A 27247-nucleotide genomic window follows, 5' to 3' on the forward strand; every position below is an offset into this window, starting at 1 on the left:
AGGGAGAGCCCAGGACGATTGCCTGCGTTTTGCGAACGTTTAGTTTTAAATGATTCTGTGCAGCCCAGCCTGAAATCCTGTCGGCGTTAGCAGTCATCCTCTCGGAACAGGAGTCGAGCTCCCCCAGGCGGCATTGGCTGTAAATCTGCAAGTCATCCGCGTATATGAGATGAGATATGTCATTGATGTACAACGAGAACCAGAGGACCCAGGACGGATCCTTGAGGTACCCCGGTGTTGAGTGGGCGAAATGTGGAAAGTTCCCCATTGTCACCAATGACAGTCTGCTCTCTGCCTGTTAGGTATGAGGCGAGCCAGCGGATGACTTGATTAGCGAAGCCGAAAGAGGTTAGCTTGCTGAGTAGCTTGACGTGACACACAGTGTCAAATGCCTTACTAAAATCGAAAAGAAGAAGGAGTGATCCCGAGCCTGACATCGTCGGTCAGCTTGAATAGTTTGGAGATTATCAAGGCAAAGCCTCGATTCAAGATGTTCAGAGATTTGCCTGTGAACTAGCCACTCCAGTGCTTTGAACAGAAAACATAGTAGGGAGATCGGACGATAGTCAGTTAATGCTGCCCTTGCCTCCTCTAGAATACTGGCGTCAAGCTCGGCCGTGTGGAGTTAGCCCTTCCTAATCTTGGCTCGATTGCTAGATGGTCGAGCGAGCAAGGGCATGGGATGAGAGGGTGACAGCAAGGGGTGGAAGTCTGCTGTCAGCGGCCTGGGTATCGTCGTCCTCATTCATTCTCCCCATTACCCTCGCTCTGGCGATGTCCCTTTTGAGAACTGTAGGGTCAAGGGCAGACACGACCGAGTAGGCCAGCAGGTCGATGCAAGTCTCCCTCGTGTATCGCAGCCCTGTTAATACGACAACCTTGCTGTTGGTGGTCCCCTGCTGCTGCTTGATTTTCAGCAACTCCTTTCGGAGGCTGGCAATTTCCGAAGGGACGGTGGTGGCAGGGGAGACGTTGTCGTTTGTGGTGTTATTCATTTTTGTGTCGTTATGTCATTCAAAATTTTCATTTAGATGGCTGTGTGTGTGTATGCACGTATACCGTCATGATTCTGGAACCAATCGACTGATCGTAATAAAATTTGATATGCATGTATGTTTTCTGAATATTTTAGCCATTTTTTAATTTTTGAAAGAAAATGTTTGCTTTTTTGATGATTTGATTTATATAATGTATTCAATAATCAAGTATCTAAAAGAGCATAAAATTGCGTACTTTTTCTTCCAAGATTGACTGTTTCGTTCAATTGTTATGATAAAAAAGGTGATTCTTAGAACAAAATTAATATCCCCAAAACTAAATTGTCTAAAGATCATATCTGCAAAAATATGTTAAGTCGCAATTCCGACTTATAATTAATTATTGAAGTTTTACTTACTTGGGTTTAACTGCTTGGGCTGGAAACTCTGCTGCTGTGCTGTAGTCAGGCTTATACAGGATGGATATATTCAATAGAAAAACACTTGTAGTTGATTGACTTGAAAAGCATCATTATTTATTTTAGCTTCAAACGCGGCCTTTTCTGTTGCTGTGAGACCTTGTACTTCTTTGCTGTCCTTAATCTTCAGCACTAACTCTTGCTATCTATTGGCAAAACTAAGAACCGTTTCGTCCGGTTTTTGCAAAATTTCTTCAATTTGCCCATACAGAGAGTGCATATTCTCAGTAGATGGGTATATCTGTCGTATTGCTTTTATGAAATCTTCAATAGTATTGATTGTTGCATTTAACATTGCCTTGTAAGTTTCCCCTTTTAATTTAATTTTCAAAATTGGAATTAAATTAGCTTGATCTGCTGCTGATAACATATTCTTGACATGTTTCAATTTTTCGATGTATTCATTTACCGAAATATTATTTCCATCAAATTCTGGTACCAAATTAGCTACATATTTTAACGATAAGCGTAGCTGATTCTCCGCCATGTTGATATCGTTGGCACGATTGCCGTCAAGAAGATTATTAAAATCAAAATTAAACTTTGAATTACTTGGGTTTCCAACTAAGCTAGGCTGGTCACTAATACCTTCTATATCTATTAACGATGTCTCCTCAACTCCTTGTAGAAATTTGGTATTATTAACTTTCTGTCTAGGCCTATTGGAATCAACAAACAATTCAAACGAAATTTTACTGTCCTACTTATATTTCAACACACGACCTACTTTCTAGGTATGCGCGTAATTAATTTCTTCACATATGTTTTGAATATTCTTGATTGACCTAGTGACACAAGCGCTACCAATTCGAAGCGCTTCTTTCAATCGCCTTGCTGATACTGCAACGTCAGGTGAGCGCGATCGCTGATGAGCGCAAACAGGTCTCTCACCCAATCTTTCTTTGAACTCGCGATTTTATATTTCTGTTTTAATGATTGATTTTCTAATCTAACTACCGTTTTGTTTGCAAATTTTGTATATATATATATTTTATCTCTGTTTATTCAGATATAATTTTATAATTGACTAACTGAATTTCCCGAGTTATATGGATTCCGTTAGGATATTGATTTATGGAAAAGAGTAATCGTTATTTAAGCGATCAAAGGATAAGTCGCTTTTCAGCGTCTTTAGAATAGGTTTTTGCACAAAATTCTTGCACCCACTTTAACTTACTTTTGGGTTATAGATATTTATTTATAATTCGATTTGTATCGGAACCAATGTTAAGTCGTAATTCCGATCTGTAATTAATTATTGAATTTTTACTTACTTGGGTTTAACTCCTTGGGCTGCTGTACTGTAGTCAGGCTTATACAGGATGGATATATTCAATAGAAAAACACTTGTAGTTGATTGACTTTCACGATTTATTCAAGCTAAAGTTAAAGGTATCGGGATCGCGACTTAAGCCCCGATAACTCTTGTCGACGGATAGGAGCGTCGTACAAGAGTCCAGATCGAGTGTATAATTACAACTGGTCGTTCGGCGTATACAGGGGATACTGATTAACCTCGCTGATCTACTGATTAATCTGAGTCGTCAGTTTCCGGCTTCGTAACGATTCCGCTGATATTGCTTAAATGCAATACGTCGCAGGACGTTACAAATAATTATTTGCAGCATTCTTCTCATCTGGATCTAATCTGCAGATTACATCTCGTGGTATGCATGAATACATACGGCATTAGTCATTTCATATTCACAAACGAATAACTTTAAAAAATAGATCATATCTGCACACATAATTATTTCCAGCATCCCTTTCATATGGACCTAATCTTGAGATCACCTCTGATAATGTATGTGAAATATAGTATGTAAAAATAGGTGGTGGAAACTGTACGCTTCAAACCATAAAAAGTCATATTTATTTTCTGTTAATATCCATCCTGGGAATTCGGGTTCAAATTAGATTGGATCCTCTAATGTAGCATTATTCCACAAGTGCGCAGTATAATGTGCTTTTTCAATTCGCGGTACAAGCTCTATGTAACATAGTGAATTTATGCATTCTTCTCAATTGGCTTCTGACATAATTACAATATACTTTCTTGAGTCATTTATTAATAATTAGATAAATTGTCAATAGTGTTTTCAAATCTGTACGGTGTGAAAATCAAAAGAAAGTGATCGGTTCCCTGGGTTCTGTGCCACGTGCCACGTTGCGCGCTGAAATACATTATTTCCTTTTGCACTCGAATTTCTCATGATCGCTTCTGCTTTGATTGCTGACAAATTGTCAGAAGGTTTTCTTAATATTTCAATTTTCAGTCAATTTTTGTACCTTTAGCATTTTTGACAACCCTTTAAGGGGGCACACCACCTTTGAAATTAAAATCTAAATTTTTAATTAAAAATTTCTAAATGCTTATATAAATAAACCAAATTTTTTTACTCTTCTTAGACATAATTACCTTTATTCTGATGGTTTTAAACCTTCTATATACCTCTATAATACCTACGTATAGTAAGGAGTCCATAATTCACTGACCGTAAGATTCCAAAGGAACGAATGGCCCAAATGAGCTCAAACTCTAGGATATTATTTAAAAGTACATTAGTTATGGTATGAATGAGGGGATTTGGTTAAAATTTCATAGAAAAAGTTTTATCAGCATATTACTGATTTTTTTATCAATTTTTGATTAATTTTAACATAACTATCATGTAACTTTTTTTCTAAAAAAATTTGGTTTATTTATATAAGGATTTATAAATTTTTAATGAAAAATTTTGATTTTTATTAAAGGTGGTGTGCCCCCTTAACTTCTACTTACTTTTCTTACAATTTTGCATGTTTCAAATTTTTAACCATGCCAATCAACATTTTTTTTTCTCGGGAAATCTACACGTTCTCTTACTGACAGCGCGCCCTTGGACGGTCGGTCTTTCGCTTTGCTGACAGTAATCAAACCTCTTCCAGGTAACTTATTACATGGACATATGTATGTTGCACCCCCTGTAGCCAGCTCTCCATTTGTGGGTTCGATTACCGGTGAATGTACTTGGATTTTTCCTGAGTTGGTTGTAACTGGAAAAGTATCCTTGTCACCGGCTGATTTGAAGCGGAATTTTCTTTCATTGAAATTTAGGAATTTCCCTTGCTTCGAATGTGCTAACTTGTAGAACAAGGTATTTGTTAGCTCAATGCTTCGGCAAGGATTGCCAGCATTATTAGTAAGCAGCTGGTTCTCGATACCTTCTTTACCTGAAATGCCTCCCAGTTAAGCCAGTCAGAGAAATGAAAAAAGCAAGGGGGAGGGGGAAAGAAAGGGCAAAATTAGTTCGTTAAGATTGAGGTACGGGCCACTTGTTATAAATTCAATTAAAATTTATTGTTTATCTCATAATTTACAGTTTTTAATCATTTTTAGGTTCGGGAAAGTCTTATACGATGATGGGAAGTGGAGAGAATTTAGGTATTATTCCACGACTATGTGACAAACTTTTTGATATGATTGCTAAACAGCAAAGTTCTGAGCTTACATATAAAGTTGAAGTTTCGTATATGGAAATTTATAATGAAAAAGTACACGATCTTTTAGATCCGAAACCTAATAAACAATCGCTGAAGGTCCGGGAGCATAATGTGTTGGGACCTTACGTCGATGGATTGAGTCAACTAGCAGTCACAGATTTTCAAGTTTGTTAATTTTTTAATAATGTATATTTGAAGTATAACTCTAAGCAAGTTCCACATAGTAAAAATGAATAAAATAATTTTTTATTACTTATAGATTAACCCATGTAGTTCTTATACAAATTATATACTTATTATTTGCCATGACAGTTGTTAGAAAAGCATAGTAGATTAAAATTTTCGTATTATTCTTAGTAGAAGTTTGTATGTTATTTAATTAAATAAACTTATTAATTTTATGAATGTAAAATTTCGACATTTTTATAACTGCCAAGATAAAGGAATTACAAATAATGTTTAAAACTCTGACTGTGATAGAAAATTACAAATTAAACGTAATTTTTTTCGAAAATTTTCAGTGACAGTTGGTAATATTACGTCTACTTTTACCGTGGTAAATCAATATTTATTATACCCAATCACCTACTGTGGAACTCAGTGCAATGTTTTGAGAAATTTTTACTGTCCGTAAGATTCTTAGTGGATCTGTTGGGCTGCAATTTAAGAGGTGTAACGGGGCGACCAATGAAACAACAATCTCTTTATCTCTCTCTCTCTCTCTCTCTCTCTCTCTCTCTCTCTCTCTTTCTCTCTCTCTCTCTCTCTCTCTCTCTCTGCCAACTTCACGTGAGTACATATAGCCCTGCTTTGCTTTACTCATTTTTCTCTGCACTCTTACTGCCGCACGTTGCCTTCGGGCCTATTCTTTTGTAGTCTGTTGCATGCGCTATTCTGCAACCTTCATTGTGACATATTATTCACTGGAGGCTGCAATCTACTACTCTGCTTTTTTTCCTGCTACAACATCTGTCGCTGAAACATAACCTGCAAACACGCACGGCTTTTCTCCTCGCTGCACGGCGTCTCTCTTTCCTCCGTCAGCGTCGCTACCATCAAAAACAGTCGATAACTTACCACCAGCTATTATCCTCCAACATACTTTACTTTATCGACTGTCAGTAAGTTATCGACAGTGACATAACCTCGTCCAGAATGAGCGGAATTGGTGGAAAAAGTGCCGAAACACCTGTTATGTGTGCTCAATGCAACAAAGCAGCCAGGGGAAGAATGAAGACATGCGAGTTGTGCAATGACCATTTCCACACCATATGTGTCTCATTTCGGTCCATAATGGTGGGGAATGATGCCACACTCGTCTGTGCTGCCTGTGCAGCAGAATATACAGACGTCGGCACGCCCAAGACCACGCAGACGAGGGCAAGGGCAGCGGCAGCGACAGCGGCAACGGCAAGCACATCCACCAAGGGCACTCCTTTAACAGGTGTGCCCAAGAAGAATAGGTCTGCGCCTCCATCTCTTGCCGGCTCCAGAGCGCAGTCGCCGGCGAGGACACAGGCGTCAATCGAGGCGTCCCTCAAGGACATCATTGCGGCACTGGATGATATCAAGCGGGTCCAAAATGAGGCCCTTCAGGCGCAAAACACCGTGTCTGAACGGGTCTCAAAAATCGAGAAGCGACTTGGCCCGCTTGAGAAACGCCTCAAAGCCCTTGACGACTTGCCTGCGCTCAACACTCGGCTAAGTAAAGCCGAGTCCTCCATCTCTGAGCTGCAGGCACAAATTCAACAGCTGTCGTCAAGGAGCCCTGTAGAGCAGCAGAACAACAGCATTGCGCCGGCCTCGGAGGAGCTCAATACCATCCGCAGCGAGCTGGCCGATTTAAAGAGGAAGCAGGAGCGTACTTCCAACAACGTGGTGGTGATCACCGGCCTGGGCTACACCCAGGAGACATCACTGCAGCTCCTGGCCTACTCGGTCCTGGCTGCACTGGATCCCACGGTCCTGAAGCGGGATGTGGCGTCCGTCAGGATCATGGGGAGACTGGACACAACGAACATCAGTGCGCCGGGTGACAGCAGACTTCCACCACTTGCTGTCACCCTCTCTTCCAGTGCACTGGCCCGCTCCATCATAGTGGCCAAAGCCAGGAAGCGCAAACTTCACACTAGTGAACTGGATGCTGCGCTACTGGAGGAAGCGAGAGCTCTCTGTCCAGACCATCAGGGACTCATCAATATAAATGAGCTGCTTCCTCCAGATATTCACAAGCTGCGAATCAGGGCAAGGCTGGAGGCAAAGAGGAGGAAAGGATGCCGCTCTTTTGTGAGGGATGGTAGGATCCTCATCCGTTCTGGCGAAGACAATGAACGGGCCACCATCATCACTACAGAGGCTGATCTGGAAGATTTTTTAGCCCGAACACCGCCAATAGCCAACACGGATACCACACATTAAAACACTTACACATCATTCCACCAAAACCACCGTCTAAAACATCAAACACATCCACATCTACATCTAAAGCGTCTCTGTCTGGGGGTCTCAGGGTCTGTCATCTCAATGCGAACTCCCTTACGGGTCACATTGAGATGATCAGGTTCTTCTTGTCCACTCGTTCCCCCTTCCACGTAGTGGCTGTGACCGAGACCTGGCTAAGCGACAAGATATCGTCCATCCCTTCACTGGACGATTACACTCTTTACAGACGGGACAGAAACAGGAACGGTGGAGGTGTGGCTCGCTACATCCTTCACTCACTGACAGCTTGTATCATCTCGTCATCTGATGGTGAATGGTCGGGCAAACCAGGTAAGCCGGAGTATCTTTTCTGTGAATTCACAGCTAAGGGAATATCGCCCATCTTCGTGGGGGTTGTGTATCACCCTCCTCATTCTCCCTTTATCCAGGGATCTAACTTTATTGAGCAACTAACAACACACATGCACAACTACTCCACGAAGGTCATCATGGGTGATTTCAATGCTGACCAACTTTCCTCGTCTGAAGACGCCAATTTCATCAAGGCTTTCATCGACGAGAACTCCCTTATTTCTGTGCCATATGGTGCAGCTCATCATAGACAAGACTCTGACACCTGGCTTGACCTTTGCTTAATCGATGAGCAGGATCGCCTGCTCTCATACTGGAAGACTGACACACCTTTCATTAATGGACATGACCTTATTACAGCCACACTCGACGTACAGATTCCACGCTACGTACCTAATACCTACACTTACAGAAACTACAAAGGAATCTGTGCTGAGAAGCTAAGGGACTTCCTTAGCGCATGCGACTGGTCATCCTTCACCACACCATCACTTGACGAATGCATCACCATCCTCCGAAAACATCACAAAAGCCATAAATCATCTCGCCCCATTAAAGACTGTGACACCTGGACGTAAACGTCACCCGTGGTTCACCGCGGCTCTTCGTGACCTTTTAACTGAAAGGAATAGGCTCTACAGGCGTTTTCGCAGAAGTCGTCTACCTTGGGATCTATACTTTTATAGAATCGCAAGGGATGACGCTCGTCAACGGGTCGAGGAAGCCAGGCTGAATTACTATTATTCACGCTTGTCTACTCTAACCCACGTTGCAGAGATATGGAGAGAACTTGAAAATCTTGGCATTACCACCTCTAAATCTTCTCCACCTGCTCGGTTCTCTCCAGATGCTCTCAACGAACACTTCAGTTCCATCTCAAATGACCCTCAAGCTCCATCTGTCGAGGAGTATCTGCGGACCCTCGAGAGTCTAGACCTCCCTGAACACTTTATCTTCAGGGCCATCACAGAATCGGACGTGTTAGCTGCAGTTTCACATTTCAATACCCAGGCCAGGGGAAGCGATGGCATCCCACAGGTTGTAATCTCTAAAGCACTACCAATACTCACTCCTTTAATCTGTCAAATTTTCAACCTGTCTTTGAGTGAGGCATGCTTTCCCTCTGCCTGGAAATCATCGCTCGTAAGAGCATTAAACAAGATCAACTCTCCTACAGCTGTAACTGACTACCGACCGATTTCCCTACTTTGCTTTCTATCCAAGGCGCTGGAGTGGCTGGTGCACAATCAAATCTCTGAATACCTTGAAACTAGACTCTATCTTGATAGTTTCCAAACTGGTTTTCGCACTGGCCACAGCACGCAGTCCGACTTGATTAAGCTGACTGATGATGTCAGGCTTGGAATGGACAGGAAGAAGGTCACCCTTCTGCTTCTTTTTGATTTTAGCAAGGCGTTTGATACAGTGTGTCACGTCAGGCTACTCAGAAAGCTACCCTCCTTCGGCTTCTCCAAGCAGGTTATCCGCTGGCTTGCATCTTACCTTTCTGGTAGAGAACAGGCCGTCATTGGTGACAACAACGAACTCTCTACATTCCTACCACTAAACACCGGTGTCCCACAGGGGTCAGTCTTGGGCCCCTTATTGTTCGCGTTATACATCAATGATATTGGCCTCTGCCTTGACTCAGATGTATCCCATCTAGTCTACGCGGATGATCTGCAAATCTACTGTCAATGCCCCCTTGAGGAGCTCGATTCCTGTTCTGACAAGATGAGTGCTAACGCCGAGAGGATAATGGGCTGGGCAGCACTAAACAGACTTAAGCTTAATGTTAGTAAGACTAAGGCGATCGTCCTGGGCTCACCCTACTATATCAATGCTCTACCTTCTACTGCTAACACCTATATAAATATAGGGGGGGCCCAGGTCAACTTTGAATCATCTGTGCGCAACCTGGGGCTGGTGCTTGACTCAAAACTTACGTGGAAAGAGCACGTTACACAAACTTGTAAACGTGCTCACTCTTTAATGTATCGGCTATATTTCTTTCGGAAGAGCACTAGCCTCAGGTTGCGCCAACATTTGGTGCAAGCACTCCTATTTCCCCTCATCGACTACTGCTCACTTGTTTACTGCGACCTGACTCAAGAGCTTGACTTAAAACTGCAGAGGCTTGTCAATACGGGAATCCGATACATCTATGGTGTAAAGAGGGACGAGCACATCTCCCCTTACAGGCGTGAGTTGCAATGGCTCACCACCGCCGGACGTAGGAAGTACTTCATGGCCTGTTTTCTTAGAAAAATTTTCAACACCTCAATACCAGCTTATCTACTAGCCTATTTTGACTTCCACGTCGCACTCAGGCCTGTCAGGGGCGAGGTGACTCCACTGGACATCCCGTCCTTCAAGACGGAGACGCTGAGGAATTCATTTTTCATCAGCGCCTCCTACCTCTGGAACAGCCTTCCATCTCAACTTCGCGACACACTATCCATATCACACTTCAAACAAGCAGCCAAAAATTATTTCTTTAATTTGGAAAACACATAAACATCGCACAAACATACATACATTCTCTTTCATCTCATGTCATCTCTCAACATCACACACACCTTATACTATATACCCTTACACAAATTTTATTTATTCCTTTATCATAATACACTATATTTGTTATATGTACAACAAAATGTACAAAAATAAAGAGCAATTAATCTAATCTAATCTAATCTAATCTCTCTCTCTCTCTCTCTCTCTCTCTCTCTCTCTCACACACACACACACTTTTTCTTCAACATCCTTAACACTAACCTAACGAACGCCATCAACCAGCTCGCCCCGTTACGGACTGTCACGCCAGGATCCACACGACACCCGTGGTTCACTGCGGCTCTTTGAGACCTCGTATCTGAGCGGGATAGACTGTACCAGAGATTTCGTAAAACACGTCATCCTCCACTAGCAGTAGATAACGCTCATAAACAGGTCGAGGAAACCAGATTGAACATCTATCACTCACGACTATCAACCTTAACAGACGTCGGAGAGATTTGGAGAAAGCTTGAGAATCTTGGAATCACCACCTCCAAGGAAGCCACCCCCGTCTTGCTTCTCCACAGACGACCTCAACAGATACTTTAGTGGAATATCGAACGATCCACTTGCCTCCTCTGTCGAGAAACATCTGCAAACACTCGAGAGTTTTGAATATCCCGTTCATTTCAATTTCAGTAAGATCACGGAATCGGACGTGTTGGCTGCGGTTCAGCACTTCACCTTCCAGGCCAGGGGAAGCGATCGCATCCCACAGGTCGTCATTTCCGAGGCCATGCCAGTGCTCGCTTCCTTGCTATGTCGTATCTTCAACCTGTCCTTAAGCGAGTCATACTTACCCTCGGACTGGAAGAAGTCACTGGTGCGCGCACTCAATAAAGTCAGTTCTCTAAAATCTCTCACTGACTACCGTCCGATCTCATTCTTATGTTTCTTATCCAAGGCGCTGGAGTGGCTGGTACACATGCAGCATTCTTATTACCTAGAAACTAGGCTCTTTCTTGACGACCTACAGACAGGTTTTCGTACCGGTCACAGCACACAGTCCAGCTTAATAAAGCTACTTTTTTAACCTTGAAAATACATAGTCACCCTCATAACAAAATCATTCACTCATTTCTCACACGTCAGCATCCTCAACCACAATTACATATACACACACACAATGTCAAACTTCAAAAGAGAAGCCAAAAAAGGCTAGTTAACGGGCCCCACCGTAAGTATTGTTCGATGCTAGTACCTGTGGGGATCCGGTTTTGGAGGGCCATTTGTGCAGAGCTTGCTCTGCCTACGCCACATAAAACACACACACACACACACACCTGCAAGCACACTTACACACAAAACTTTATAAATAATAAAACTGTTAATTTATATCTACACACTAATATATTCTACAACACATTGTACCGCAAATAGAAATAAATTAATCCAATCCAATCTCTCTCTCTCTCTCTCTCTCTCTCTCTCTCTCTCTCTCTCTCTCTCTCTCTCTCTCTCTCTCTCTCTCACACACACAAGTACACAACACCTGTTTTGCTTTTCTCGTACTCCATAGCACTATTACTGACGCACGCTGCCTTCGAGCCTGTTTTCTTGAAAATAGTTGCATGCACCTTTGCAACCTTCAACGTGATATATAAATCAATAGAGGCTGCAATTTTTAACGCTGTTTATTTGCTTTAACATCATTCACTGCAACCCAACCTTCAAGTTCGAATGGCTTTTTTCTCTGCTGCACTGCGTCTCTTTTTTCTCTCATGTGGGTTTGCCTAGTCCGGTTGGACCTGGGTAGAGGCCCACTTCCTCTAGGAGATAATTGGAGGAGAGGATAATGACGCAGCCAGGACTTCTGCAAGAAGAATGTTTATTAGAACAAGTGTGGAACGTACATCCGTTCGACTCGAGAGCCAACGACTTTCTGGCCGCGCGCAGGCGGCGAATTCTCCTCGCCAACATGGCGGCTTACCCCCACTCGGCGGAAGAGGGGAGAATCCCTACACACTCCCCCCCGAGTGTTAACGCAAATGATTCTTTATTTAAATAATAAGTTTTAACATTTTTTTTTTTTTTTTTTTTTTTATTGGCTGGGAGGCAGCCTTAAACGGAGAACAACAACAAAATGTATTTCTTGAAAACTAAAGAGAACTGACGCAAACTAAGAAGCAAAAGATACTTTTTTGCGCGCATAAGTTTTTAAAGCTGGACGACTAGTGTTAGACGGATTGCAACTAGGCTTATCACTAGGATTAGATAGTGGCTGATTGCCATTAGTACTATCTGACGGGACTAGTTCGCCGAGATCATCTGGAATATAATAAGCTGGTTTTAACAACTCAACCGTAACGCTTTTCGTGGTACCGTTTACATCTATGTCGAAGACGCGATCGGAAACTCGCTTAACAATCTTGAATGGTCCTGAATAAGGCCTTTCTAATGATTTTTTAGCCATGTTACGCATGAACACATGGGTACATTTGTAAAGGTCCTTAAAATAAAACGCGCGCTTCTTATAATTATGAGCGACAGGTATAGGTCGGATTTGACGCATGTATTCCCGATATTCTTCTAAGAAGAAATTGGGATCCGGTGTCTGATCTTCGGGTATGAAAAATTCGCCCGGAAGGCGTAGGGTAGTGCCAAACATGAATTCCGCAGGGGAAGCGTTGGTATCAGCCCGAAGATGACAACGTAGTCCGAGAAGGACTGTGGAAAGAGTACGAGGCCAATCTGTGTCGTTGTGGCACATGATTGCAGCCTTCATACAGCGGTGCCAACGCTCTATCATGCCGTTAGCGGCGGGATGATAGGCGGTGGTGCGAATCCGTTCGCATCCTATGAGCGAGAGAAGAGCAGAAAAAAGCTGAGACTCAAATTGTGAACCCTGATCGGAAGTGATGACCTTGGGCGCGCCATACCTCGCAACCCAAGTATCGAAGAAAGCTCGTGCGACCGTTTGAGCCGAGGTTTCGGGGAGAGGAACAGCCTCGATCCACCTGGAAAACCTGTCAATCATGGTCAAAACGTACTGCAAGCCATCCTTGATTGGTAACGGACCAACAATGTCAATATGCACGTGGTCAAATCGACCATCTGGTGCTACAAATTGACTGGGAGTGAGCTTGACATGTCGTGAGATTTTTGATTGTTGACAGTCGAGGCAAAGCTTGCACCAGTTAGCAATGTCGCGATGCATCGCTGGCCAGACGTACCTCTGCCTGATCAGACGATCAGTGACCTTGGGCCCAGGATGAGCTGGTTTGTGAAAGAACGCAAAGACGGATTCTCGCATGGAAACTGGTACAAAAGGTCGAAGAGTTTCACCTGTTAAATCACAACATATCGTTGTGTGATTCGGACCGAATTGAATGCGCTTCAAGGATAGTGAGTGCTCAGGTGACTCGCGTATCTCCTGAAGCTGTTTATCAGCCTCTTGCGCCGCTGCAAGTTCCTCAAGATCGAATTCCAGAGGGAAACGCACTGATTCGATTCTCGAAAGAGAATCAGCTACGGTGTTATCGATACCTCTAACGTGTTCTATACGCGTAGTGAATTGCGATATGTAGTTTAATTGTCGCACACGACGAGGTGGAGCCTTGTCAGTTTTTTGCAGGAATGCGTAAATAAGTGGTTTGTGATCTGTAAGCACAGAGAAGTCACAACCTTCCACGATGTGTGCAAAATATTTGATGGCTTCGTAAACAGCGGTGAGCTCGCGATCATACGCGCTGTAGCGCTGTTGCGAAGGGGATGAGCGAGGATGCACCAGGAGTGCAGCTTCTGCAAATTCAGATCTGACTTTCTCGAAGGCTTCGTCAGCTTCAGGGGTCCATTGAATCAAACGCTTGTCATTTTTGCGAGAGTCGCGAAAGAAAGCGTTGAGAGGAGCCTGAGAGGTGGCTGCGTGCGGAAGATTTCGGTGATAAAAATTCACCATCCTTAAGAAGCGACGAAGTTCTACAATCGTGCGAGGTTTGGGAAAATTCAAGACGGCATCGATTTTGGCTCGAGTAGGCCTGATTCCCTGAGAGTTGATGAGGTAACCAAGAAACTCGAGTTCCTCTACCATAAAGACGCTTTTGTCAACGTTGAGCCGAAGATGGAATTTCTTCAGGCGCTCGAAAACGGTGCGCAGATGCTTCTGATGTTGCTCACGAGAGTCAGAAGCGATGAGGATATCGTCAATATATATGTAGACGAAGTCTAAATCCCCCAAAGCACGATTGATATAGCTCTGAAACGTTTGGCTCGCATTGCGAAGACCAAACGGCATGAATAAAAATTCAAATAAGCCGAAGGGCGTTATAATGGCCGTCTTTTCAATGTCCTCAGGCGCAATTGGAATTTGATTGAATGCCTTGTGAAGATCGAGCGCGGAAAAAATCTTTTTGCCGTGAAGATTGTTGTTGCAATCATAAAGATGCGAAGTCGGATATTTGTCCGGAATAGTAATGGCATTAAGACCCGTGTAATCACCGCAGGGTCTGGGTGAACCATCCTTTTTTTGCGCCATGTGCAAAGGGCTGGCCCAGGGACCGCTACCGGGTCTGCAGATACCTGCTTCTTGCCACGCACGGAACTCGGCCTTAGCGGCTCTGAGCTTGTCGGGATGAAGCCGACGCGGGCGTTGAGAGACGGGAGGACCCGAGGTGTAGATGTGATGATACACATCAGCTTTGCCACTGAGACCAGCTCTAGCGGGACCAGTGATCTCTGAAACTCCGCTAGCAGCTGAGCATGTTCGCTATTAGGCGAGATAGTAGAGATAGCAACGAGGGGTGCTGCTCTGAGAGTCGCAGCCGAAGAAATGTTCGTCTGGGTGTCAACCAGTCGCCGGCTAGCCAGGTCGACTGTGAGACTATGGTGTGACAGAAAGTCAGCACCAATTATAGCGGACGGAACCTCGGCGATACAGAAATTCCACGCAAATGGACGGCGAAGACCGAGATCTAGCGTGCGATAAGATTCGCCATACGTATTAATTTTGGTGCCATTGGCCGCAGATAACTTAAGACTATCGGGCTTACAACTAATATTATTTACAGCAGGAAGCAGAGAGATGTCTGCTCCTGTATCGATTAGAAAGAATTGACCTGAAATAAGGTCTTGGATGTGGAGACGCTTAGAGGAATGACCTTGACAGACGGCCTCCAAGTCCGCAGGTCTTACTGGTTTTTTGCTTTCCATTCTGCGTTCTTACTACACCAATCCCTGCAGGAGGTAGGATTGTCTGGATATTTAGAGTGCGCAAAACACAACCCTGAAGCACTCTTGCGGGACTTAGTGTTACGGCTCTTGCTCCTAGATCTGTTGGAGTTATTATTAGAGCGAGAAGAGTTGCGAGATTCGCGTAGAGATTTCTCTAAGCTAGCTAGACGCTTGTTGAGATCCTGAAGGTCGACTGAAGAAATAGATCTATCCGTCTCTACCGCATTGAGACGTTGATCTGGGACGGAGTTATGAATGTGATGAATCCTGTCCGCAAGCTCGAATAACTTGTCGTCAGGAAGATCCGTTAACGACGCAATCGCAAACTGCACGTCCTTGGGGAGAAGTTTCCTCCAATAGCTACGCACACCGTCCTTATCGATGTTAGGACCGGCGTGAATGTACATCTCTTTAAGAAGATCAGAGGGCTTCTTGCTACCTAGAGCGCTTCTCTCGAAAAGTTTGTCAAGACGCTGTTCAACAGTATCGGAAAACTCCTTTAGCAGAGCTTGTTTGACTACCTCGTACCTGCTTTCAAGGGGAAGGTTACGAATGGTGCTGTCTATTCTAAGGGCAACATCTCTGCTCAAGCTGCGCCAGAGAGTGGCGAATTTAAGCTTGTCATCAGTGATGTTGAGAACCTCGAAGTTGATTTCGAGACCAACGAACCAGCCTTCTGGATTGTGAGTCCAGAAAGGACCTGGATTGATTTTCTGAGCCAGAAAGGCGTCTGAGTGAGGACGAGAAGCGTCCGTGTGTGTTGGAATCAAATCTGCAGGGACCAAGCTGCCAGGAGCATTGGTTGCAGGTTGGTTCATAGTGGTTTGAGTATCCGTGTGAATCGGATTACTCTTAAAATTATCGAGAGACAATGATGCACTGGAAACAGGAACTCTAGCTGATGCCGAAAAAGAAGGAGCAGTCGGATTGAGAGAAAACGCTTGGTTTGAAGTGCTGAGAGCAGAGGCTCTGTCATTTTCTACACCGGAAGCGAGAGAAGTTTGTAAACGAAGCCTATCCGACAGCTGGTCGATCTGAGTCTGCAATGGAGCAACTGCTCCCTTAATCAAATTGGGAAGCTCGAGCTGAAGACTGCTTAGCGTAGCTTCTAAAAAAGCCTGAGCATCAGAGATTGGTTGGCCCAAGGAAGGATTGTCCTTGCCAGACCCCGTGCCCAGGGGTTCATCCTCAGAATCACTGTGTACTAAAGGCATGTTGGAGCCGAAAATTGTGCCCGATCGGGTCTTACTAGGAGACTGGCTGTTGCTCGCAGAGTGCCCGCTGGCGCTCATGAACGCTGGGAAAAGCTGCTCAAGATTGACAAAATTGCCTATTGGGTGCACGCAGGCACCTCACAATATAAACGCTACTAATTGTATACGGATCTTGAGCCGCACGCATACGCAGGGACATAAAACTAAACGCTACTAACTAGATTTCTGCTACGAGGTTTACAGTGTGACTAGCGCAAGTGTGCACGCAGGCACTGTATACAAACAATAAAAAATTACGCATACCTCGTGCAGAGTACGTGTATGAAAGAAAAGAAAAGAAAATTTGAATAAGCGCGCTAGCTAGTCGCGAACTATCGTGCGAAGCTGAAGTTGGCATCAATGAGCCATAAGAACACTAGTTGCTCGCGAACTACTGCGCGAAGCGAAGGTTGGCATCACTGAACCACGAAAACGTGCTGGCTGGTTATACCGAATCAAGGTTGGCATCAATGAATCACCGAAACGCGCTAGCTAGTTGTAAATCGATGCGCGAAGCTAAGGTTGGCACTACTGAGCCAGAAAAACGCGCGCGCTGAGAGAACGAAACAATTGCGTCATGGCAAGATGGCCGCCGAATTCTCGGAAACGAATTCCGTTGGTGCGCTTTCCTACGAACCGCCGCACGCTTTTTACTAATTGACGCGCGCTTTTTTTATGCTTGACGCGCACTCGAGAAATTCCCGCGAAATACCTGGGGCGCTCGATGATGCGATGAGGAGAGCGGGGCAGACCTAGAGGCTCCGGTGACGACGTCCAGGTGGTGAAGAACTGCCGCGGAGACGATGTCCAGGTTGCCGGGCCGCCCCGCTGCCGATGACGCTGCTGCGTTGAGAGCTGCTGATGATACTGCTGCTGCGCCGAAAGGCGGTCGCCTGGACAGGCTGGCCGCGGCGACGATGGCAAGTTGAAAGGCAGTCGCCTATATAGGCTGACCGCGTCGATGACGTCGCTTTTCCGCAGCAGGGCGGTTGCCTGAATAGGCTGACCGCGGCGATGATGCCGATGAATGCTGCGGGGCGGTCGCCTGAACAGGCAAACCGCGAGGCGGAGACGCCGAGTCCAGCGAGCAGCTAGCGGGTGCAAACCATCAGGCCGGCGAAAATCCGGCGAGGTCCCGCGCAGCCCTCTCCAAGTCGAGGTCACCAATGTGGGTTTGCCTAGTCCGGCTGGACCTGGGTAGAGGCCCACTTCCTCTAGGAGATAATTGGAGAGGATAATGACGCAGCCAGGACTTCTGCAAGAAGAATGTTTATTAGAACAAGTGTGGAACGTACATCCGTTCGACTCGAGAGCCAACGACTTTCTGGCCGCGCGCAGGCGGCGAATTCTCCTCGCCAACATGGCGGCTTACCCCCACTCGGCGGAAGAGGGGAGAATCCCTACACTCAGACATCCAGTGGTGCCACCTGTTGAGTAGACGAAACAACAACAACATCTCCATCAATTTAAGGTCGGCTACTTTTCACTTTCTCGACTAGCACTCCACCTGGCTTTGAGATTTATAAGTCTCTGGCTTTGTCGATAACTTATCACACATGGATATCCTCCAATACTCTTTACTTTATCGACTGCCAGTAATTTGTCGACAAAAATTCGAGAATGACAGTGAGAAAAATGTGAAAAGAGATGTGCGATCTTTACTTTCATACTGCGTAACGTTGTGGCCTTGCTAGCGCGAAAAAGGATAAGTGTATCCCACCGAGCTTAGAGACCGACGCGCGAGGCTACCACGTTAACAAGAGGATCGTCGGGTGGCGACCAGGAACTCGCCTCGGCTGCTCAGCATCTCCGTCTTGACGGACCGCGGAAAGTGGCGGAGTCCTTCTATGCTCGGCTTATTTATGAATGGAAGCAAGGGTTTTAGCATGCACAATAATGACACTCTAATAATTTATGCTCAGAGAACCTTCGGGCTTCATCTGCCCTCAGAACGTTTATTCACTCGAAATAAGAATGTGCAATCGTGTGTGCGTGTGTTGTGCGTCGAGGCGACCATCGAGATCGGCAGGTGCACTATGCGCGACAATCGGGCTTTGCCCTTGGCCCTTCACTAAGCTATATACTCGCTCGTGCTTTTCTACGAGTAGTGTGCAATGCGCCAAATTAACCAACAGAGAGAGAAAGAAAGAGAGAGAGAGAGAGAGAGAGAGAGAGAGAGAGAGAGAGAGAGATGGGCTATTCGCCGACACAGGACAGACTCGCGGTGTCGTGGCCCTCGGCCTGACGGTCTGGTCTAGAGCCGCGTCCTTGGAGATGAGCGGCTCCGACGGCTGCCCGCTTCTGTGGCTCCTGGCCATGTGTGGTCGCTACCAGAGTCGGGAGTCGAGAGAGCGAGTCGCACTTCTCTATGCTGATCGATAGTCCTTCTTCGATTGATTCGGGGCCCTTCGGATTGCTTCGTGCGAATCCGGCTCTGCTATCTCGTTCTCTCTTGTTGCGTGTTTATTAGTCAGCGTCGGCTATTGTCACGCTGGTTTACTTTTTCCCCCTCTCTTTCTCCTATTCTACGTCTATGCTTTGCGCGCGGCTCCTGTCGCCTTGGTAGTCGTCGCAATGCGTGTTTGTATGTGTGTGTGCGCTCTTCGCGCGCGTGCATGTGCTGGGCTTATGCCGAGCTGTTGTGAGAGCATTTGCACTGTCACAACTGGATGCATCACTTTCAGATTCATCATGGTAAAGAATACAGCCATCTCTGCATGTGCCAGCTGTACTGATGACTAAGCCAACAGTACACCTAAGGCTTCACAGGCAAAGGTAAAGACAACAACAACAACAGCATCTACAAAGAGCACTCTCAAGTAGGTGGTACCCAAGAAGATGAAATCGACACCATCATCGCACTTCGCGTCCAGAAGCCAATCACCACCTGCAAATATCTCTGACACACCGGTGACATCAAACGAGGCGTTCTTGAAGGATATTTGTGCGGAACTGGAGGACATTCGCAAAACGCAGAATACGGCCCTTCAGGCGCATAACATGATATCTAAAAAGGTCTCTCGAATTAAGAAAAGACTAAACGCCCTCGAGAACCGCCTCAAAGCCCTTGACCACCTGCCTGCGCTCAAGACTCGACTCAACAACGTCAAGTTCTCCATCTCTAAGCTGCAGGCAATATACCAGATGCTGTCGTCAAAGAGCCCTGCAACGCAACAGAACAACATCACTGCTCCTGCCTCCGCGGAATAAAACAACCTCCGCAGCGAGTTGGCTGAGGTTATAAGGAGGCAGGAGCAATCAGCGAATAATGTGGTGGTTAGCACTGGCCTGGCCTACAACAAGGAAACGTCGCTGCACCTCTTGGCTTTCTCCGTACTTGCTGTATTGTATCCCACAATTCTCAGAAAAGATGTGGCATCCGTTAGGACCATGAGTAGACTCGACACGACTACCACCAACACGCAGGGTGACAGCAGACTACCACCCTTATCTGTTATCCTATTATCCAGTGCGCTGGCCCGCTCGATCATCGTGGCCAAAACCAAGAGGCGTAAGCTTAACACCCCTTAACTATACGTGGACCTAATGGAGGAAGCAAATACGCAGATAACCTGCAATATTTTTATTTTCTAGCTGCTTGTTTAAAGTATGATATGGATACTGTGTTGCGAAGGTGTGATGGAAGAGTGTTCCAAAGATAAGAAGCGCTGATGAAAAATGAATTCTTCAGCGTCTCCGTCTTGAAAGCCGGGATATCTGAGGGGATCACCGCACCCCTTACAGGCCTGAGCGCAACGTAGAAATCAAAGGAGGCTAGTATGTAGGCAGGTACTGATGTGTTGAAAATTTTTTTAAGAAACAGGCCATGAATTATTTCCGACGCCCGGCGATGGTAAGGCATTGCAACTCACGCCTATAAAGGGAGATGTGCTCGTCCCTTCTTACACCATAGATATAACGGATTCCCGTGTTGACAAGTCTCTGGAGTTTCGTGTCTAATTCTGGAGTCAGGTCATCACAGTAAGCCGATAAACAATAATCAATGATCGGAAATAAAAGTGTTTGCAAAAGTTGTTGGCGCAGCCTGAGGTTAGTGGTCTTCCGAAAGAAGTAAAGTCTATACATCGAATAGTGAGCACGTTTACAGATTTGTGTAACCTGCTCTTTCCACGTAAGTTTGGAGTCAAGCACTAACCCCAAATTGCTCACAGATGATTCATAGTCGATCCGGGCTCCTCCTATGTTGATGTAAGTGTAAGCAACAGTAGGTAAAGAATTTATGTAGTAGGGAGAGTCCAGGACGATCGCCTTAGTCTTAAAGCTATTCAGTTTGAGACGGTTTTGTGCAGCCCAGCCCATATTCCTTTCGGCGTTAGCACTCATCCTGACCGAACAAGAATCAAGCTCCTTAAGGTTGCATTGGCTGTATATTTGCAGGTCATCCGCATAGATTAGATGGGACACATCTAAATCTAGACAGAAACTAATATCATTGATGTACAACGCGGACCCAAAGCTGACTCCTGTGGGACACCAGTGTTTAATGGTAGATATGTGAAGAGTTCGTTGTTGTTATCCATGACGGCCTATTCTCTTCTCGTCAGGTAAGATGCAAGCCAGTGGATAACCTGCTTAGAGAAGCCAAAAAAGGATAGCTTTCTGAGTAGCCTGACATGACATACAGTATCAAACGTCTTGCTAAAATTAAATAGACGTAGAAGAGTGACCTTCTTTCTATCTAAGTCAACTTAATTAAGCCAAACTTGTGCTGTGGCCAGTGCGGAAGCCTGTTTGGAAGTTGTCAAGGTAAAGTCTTGTTTCAAGATACTCAAAGATTTGTTTGTGCACCAGCTACTCCAGCGCCTTAGATAGAAAACAGAGTAAAGAGATCGGACAATAGTCGGTCAAAGCTGTCAAAGAGCTGACTTTGTTTAGTGCTCGTACGAGCGTCGACTTGCAGGCAGAGGGAAAGCGTTCCTTGCTCAGAGACAGGTAAAAGATTTGAGATAATAGAGAAGCGAGTATTGGCAGTGCTTTAGAAACTACAACCGGTGGAATGCCATCGCTTGCCCTGGCCTGAGTGTTGAAGTGTGATACAGCAGCCGACACATCAGACTCTGTAATAGCCCTGAAGCTGAAAAGTTCAGGGAGTTGCAGACTCTCTAGTGTTCGCAGATACTCCTTAACAGATGGTGCTTGAAGGTCATTAGAGATGGAACTAAAGTGTTTCTGAGAGCGTGTGAAGTGAACTGACCAGGTGAAGGTGATTTAAAGGTGGTAATGCCAAGATTTTCAAGCTCTCTCCAGATTTCAGCAACATCTTAATTATATAGTAAAATGCCATGAGTATTGGTCAGTGATTTTGTATAGTATATCTATGATATTTCTCAGTAGAAATAGTGTATATTGTAAATATTTTTAGAAGATACTTTTTGTTTTTTAATTTACGTAAATAGAACAAATTTTTATCGAACGAATATTTTATTGTTTTTTTGTAGGATTGAACCCAGGCTGGACCCCTTAAGATAGTCGACTCCTCTAAATCCGTCTGTATAGTCTGTTTTGTTCGGTCAAGAAGTCACGAAGACCCGTGGTAAACCCGGGTGACGTTTTCGTCCTAGTGTCTGACTCCTTAACGGGGCGAGAGGATTTATAACGTTTGTTAATGTTCAGGTTAATAATGGTGATGCATTCGTCATGTGATGACGTGACGAGAGATGACCTGTCGTATACGCTAAGGAAGTCCCTTAGCTTCTCAGCACCGATTCCTTTGTTGTTTCTGTAAGATTGTGTCGCAGGTACGTGGCGTGGAATTCGTACGTCGAGAGTGACCGTGATAAGGTCATGTCCGTTGATGAAAGGGGTGTCTGTCTTCCAGTGTCATAGCAGGCGATTCTGCTCATCAATTAAACATAGGTGAAGTCAGGTGTCAGAGTCCTGCATGTGATGGGTTACACCATATGGGACAGAAGTAAGAGTTTTTATTAATGTAGGCCCTGATAAAGTGAGCGTTTTCAGATGAAGATAGTTGGTCAGAGTTGAAATCACCCATGATGACCTTCGTGGAGTAATTGTACATATGGGTTGTTAGTTGCTCCATGAATTTAGATCCTTGGATAAAGGTTGCATGCGGTGGGCGATACATAACCCCCACGAAGATGGGTAATACTCCCTAGCTGTTATCTCACAGGACATATACTCCGGCTTACCCGGCTTGTCCGACCATTCGCCGTCAGATGACGAGATAACGCTGGCAGTTAATGAATAATGAATGTAGAGGGCGACACCTCCACCGTTTTTGCTTCTGTAACATCTGTATAGTATGTATTCAACCAGTTAAGGGATGGATGTTACTTTGACGCTTAGCCAAGTCTCATTCATAGCTATTACGTGAAAGGGGTAACAAGTGGACAAGAAGAGCCTGATCATCTCAATGTGACCCGTAAGAGAGTTCGCATTGAAATGACACACCCTTAGACCCCCAAACAGAGACGCTTTAGAAACAGATGTGTTTGAGCTAGATGATTTATTTAGATGGTGGTTTTGGTGGGATAATAAGTGTGTGTTTTAGTGTACGATGTTCATGTTGGTTGTTGGCCGCGTCCGGGCTAAGAAAGCTTTGAGTTTAGCATCAGTAGAGATGATAATGGCCTGTTCGCTATCTTCACCAGAGCGGATGCAGATTCTCCTGTCCCTTACGAAGTACGGCAACCCCTTCTCTTTTTTGCCCCCAGCCTGGCCTTAATACGCGGCTTGTGGATGTCTGGAGAAAGCAGCTCATTAATGTTAATGAGTCCCTGGTGGTCTGGGCAGAGAGCTCTTGCTTCCTTCAGTAGGGCAGCATTCAGTTCAGTAGTGTAAAGCTTGCGCCTCCTAGCCTTGGACACGATGATTGAGCAGGCTGGCGCACTGGATAAGAGGGTAACAGATAAGGGTAGTGGTAGTCTGCTGTTACCCTGTGTGTTGGTGGTAGTCGCATCGAGACTACCCATGGTCCTAACGGATGCTACATTCCGCCTTAGGACTATGAAGTCCAGTGCAGACAGGATGGAGAAAGCCAGGAGTTGCAGCAAGTTTCTTGGGTGTAGGCCAGGCCAGAGATCACCACCACATTGTTCGCTGATTGCTCTCGCCTCCTTCTAACCCTAGCCAGTTCACTGCAGAGGTTGTTAATTTCCTCGAAGGCAAGAGCAGTGCGGTTGTTCTGCTGCGTTTCGGAGCTCCTAGACGACAACTCTTGATATTGTGCCTGCAGCTCAGAGAAGGAGGAGTCCACGTTGTTTAGTCGAGTTTTAGGTGGTGATGGTCTAGGAGCATAGAGACAACGCAAGGAATCGTGTATGACTGAGTTTTATTCGCACAAAGAGAGGAGTTCTGCTCCATGTCGTGGTCGTCGGTGATCTGCTCGCTCCGCCGTCGATGCGACGCGTCGACGGCGTGCGTTTGCAGGTGCAAAGATGCACACGCTGCATCTTTGCGCGTGAGAGCCGTAGGCAACGGCGTTCCCTGCTGACGATTCACCTGTGCATCGTCGGCAGCAGCCATCGGAGATGCCACGGAAGAGCCTAGTGCGCGTCCGTGGCAGGACCGATGCCGCGCGATCGTCCACCCTCGGCGCCTAAAAACAAAACAGGGTTGCTCGGCAAAGCCGTGCCAGAGTACTTGTTTGTTTGATTGTGGGCAAATATGCGAATGCATATGCCCTGTTTAGTGTGTCCTGGGATGCCAGGTGCACTATGTGCACCGATCTGCGCTTGGCGCATTGGATTTCTTGATAAGGTCTCCTCCTTGTGCTCCGTGACGGCTGAATTCTAATGTGTCAGAGTTTGTGCGCGCGTGCGTGTGTGTAAAGCGCGGGTGTTGTGTGTGATTAACAGCTGCTGCTGTTTTACAGTATTTGGGCAGAACTCCTAAATAGAAAATTATTTGAAATGTAAACAGTATGGTAGTAGTTGCAATCTTAATTATAACTAGCTAAAAATTCACTCGCTAACGTTCGCTTGTTATATTTAATCATTGATTTAACTTTTAAATATATATAATCCACAAATTTATAATAATAGAAATATGAAACACAAACAATAATACAATAATATAACATTATTAAAGTATGATTTTATTTTAAAATCAGAAGTGATTACATCATAACATTAAAGCATAATACTTATTATTTAAATTTGAATTTAATTTGAAGAGTGTATTGTTATTGAGTAATATTATGTAGTTATTGAAAAAATATATTTATTTTGATGCAAAGTGATGTATTAGACATAACACACCAAGACACAACTACATCACGATAGAATATAGATGATAAATAGCAAATTGCGAAATGCTCGTCATGGTGACGGTCATTGTTTTTTTAATGTTCTTTACATCGAGATCTGACGATGAGACGAATTAACTTAAAAAAGGTGCGATATAATTATTCCGGACATAACCGAGGGCTACTAGGGATAGGAGCAAGTGCGACGTATTTATTTTTATTAAAATTTATTTTGCCTAGTATTAGTTTAAGCGAACGTTTCTCCGTCTCTTGATTTTTACATGCGCGAATCGACAAGGTGATTCGTGGCTTCAGGCCGATACAGTTAGGAGTGGTTTTATAATCATTCCCAGACTTCTACGACCCTTCTACTAGGGAGTTTACTACACGAATTTTGAAGGTCACTTACAGTGCGGAGAGGCTAAAGGGCCGATCTGTGACTGCCAGGCCAGTGAGTTGAGTGGTGGGAGGCGTTCGCGGAGGCACATGGCTGCTTGTGTATAGCTATAGGTATAGAGGAGCGCGCGCACTGCTTGAAGTCCCGTCGGTAGTCTTCGGGAAAGTGCCTTTGTTTTAGCGGGCACGATTTTTCGGCGGCATTTAATGAGTAGAGCGCCAGATCTCGGCGACAACTTGTGAGACAAGGTCACACCAGGACCTGTTAGTTAGGATATTTCAATAAAGTCATAATATCTGATCGCAAATGATATCACAGTTTATTCTTGAACCTTGATGTAGTCTTGTCCCATTCAATAATATAGATGTTGATGTCATGTTAATTGAGCCGCTTCGATTGGTTGTTAGAGTCATACAACAGATATATGACATTGTGATTGTTTTAACTCGGTTTTCTATTATACTTAATACAGGGTCTGTTGCCATATTATGGCACGTTTATCAAAGTTACTATGTCAGTTCTGTCTATTTCTTAGTTAGTACTATAAATTTAATTGTAAACTAATATAAAAATTTAAGTTAATAACATTGATGAAGTCTTTAGTTTGAGTTGAATATAATAATAAGATAAGTTTAAATTCATAAGTTAAAAAATATTAAATGAAAAAGTATATTAAGGGGGCACAACACCTTTCAAATTACAATCAAAATTTTCCATTAAAAATTTATAATTTCTTATATAAATAAACCAAATTTTTTTTGTTACTCTTACGTATAATTACCTTTCTTTTTACTGTTTTAGACCTTCTATATACCTCTATAATACCTACGTATAGTAAGGTGTCCATAATTCACTGACCGTAAGATTCCAAAGGAACGAATGACCCAAATGAGCTCAAACTCCAGGATATTGTTTAAAAGTACATTAGTTATGGTATGAATGAGGGGATTTGGTTTAAATTCCATAGAAAAAGTTTTATAAGCATATTGCTGATTTTTTAATCAATTTTTGGTTAATTTTAACATAATTATCATGTAATTTTTTTTTCTATGAAATTTAAACCAAATCCCCTCATGCATACCATAACCAATGTACTTTTAAACAATATCACCAAATTTGAGCTCATTTGGTCCATCCGTTCCTTTGGAATCTTACGGTGCAGCATCTGAAATTGAGAAAAACACAATTAGGAGAAAATCAGCATTAAAGTTTTGACTTATAATACTTATACATAATCACCGTAATACTTATCTCTATCATTTTTTTATTGCTCCAATCATTGATATCCAATTCAAAATATAATATTGTGTACCAGACTGTCGCATCTGGACACATAAAAACTCCTGTTGGGGTGTAGATGTATCTAGAACACAAAAAGTTTAAATTAGTACATTTCATTCAAAAGCATGTTTTTATTAATAAAATTTCTTCAAAGCTCTTATCTTTTTTTCACCGTAGTCACAAGGCATTTTGTGTCTCCTGTCCATCGTAACATCAACTGTCATGTTTATGAGGCAGCTGTGGTAACCCACTTAGTCCAAGATTTGCTGAAAAGTGATAAAAATAACTTTTAAAAAGAAATACTTGAAAGTATTAAATGAAAATATTAATAATATTAGATGTAAGTACTTACAAAATTTAATTTTCACCTGATCCATATGCATCATCCTGTCATTCCAGTTTTTTCCTCTCCGCGTGGAATAATCTGCTGTCATTGCTGCTTTCTACCCATTCACAAGCAGCTTTTCCTGGCATGACTTCAAACTGCTCCATAATCTTTAGAAAGCCCGCACGACCATCATTGAAGCACGTAACAGCTGTGTACACTCCAATATTGAGCACTGACAAGCCACTAAATGCTGTTTTTGGAACCAGCTTCCACACAGAATTGTTGAAACTTTCATAAGAAT

At 44.1% G+C, this 27247-nt stretch overlaps 1 protein-coding gene across 18 annotated transcripts in view; it reads left to right on the plus strand.

Annotated features, from left to right (window-relative positions):
* Positions 1–27247, plus strand: part of LOC100117353 (kinesin-like protein KIF13A) — a 1179147-nt gene that overhangs the window by 140420 nt on the left and 1011480 nt on the right. For all 18 annotated transcript variants that reach the window (XM_031928189.1, XM_031928179.1, XM_031928190.2 and 15 more), the window contains one exon: positions 4836–5104. In XM_031928189.1, the coding sequence (XP_031784049.1) occupies positions 4836–5104 (269 nt within the window). The remainder of the gene's footprint in view (positions 1–4835; positions 5105–27247) is intronic.

The sequence above is a fragment of the Nasonia vitripennis genome, assembly GCF_009193385.2.
Source record: "Nasonia vitripennis strain AsymCx chromosome 4 unlocalized genomic scaffold, Nvit_psr_1.1 chr4_random0004, whole genome shotgun sequence".
NCBI lineage: Eukaryota > Metazoa > Arthropoda > Insecta > Hymenoptera > Pteromalidae > Nasonia > Nasonia vitripennis.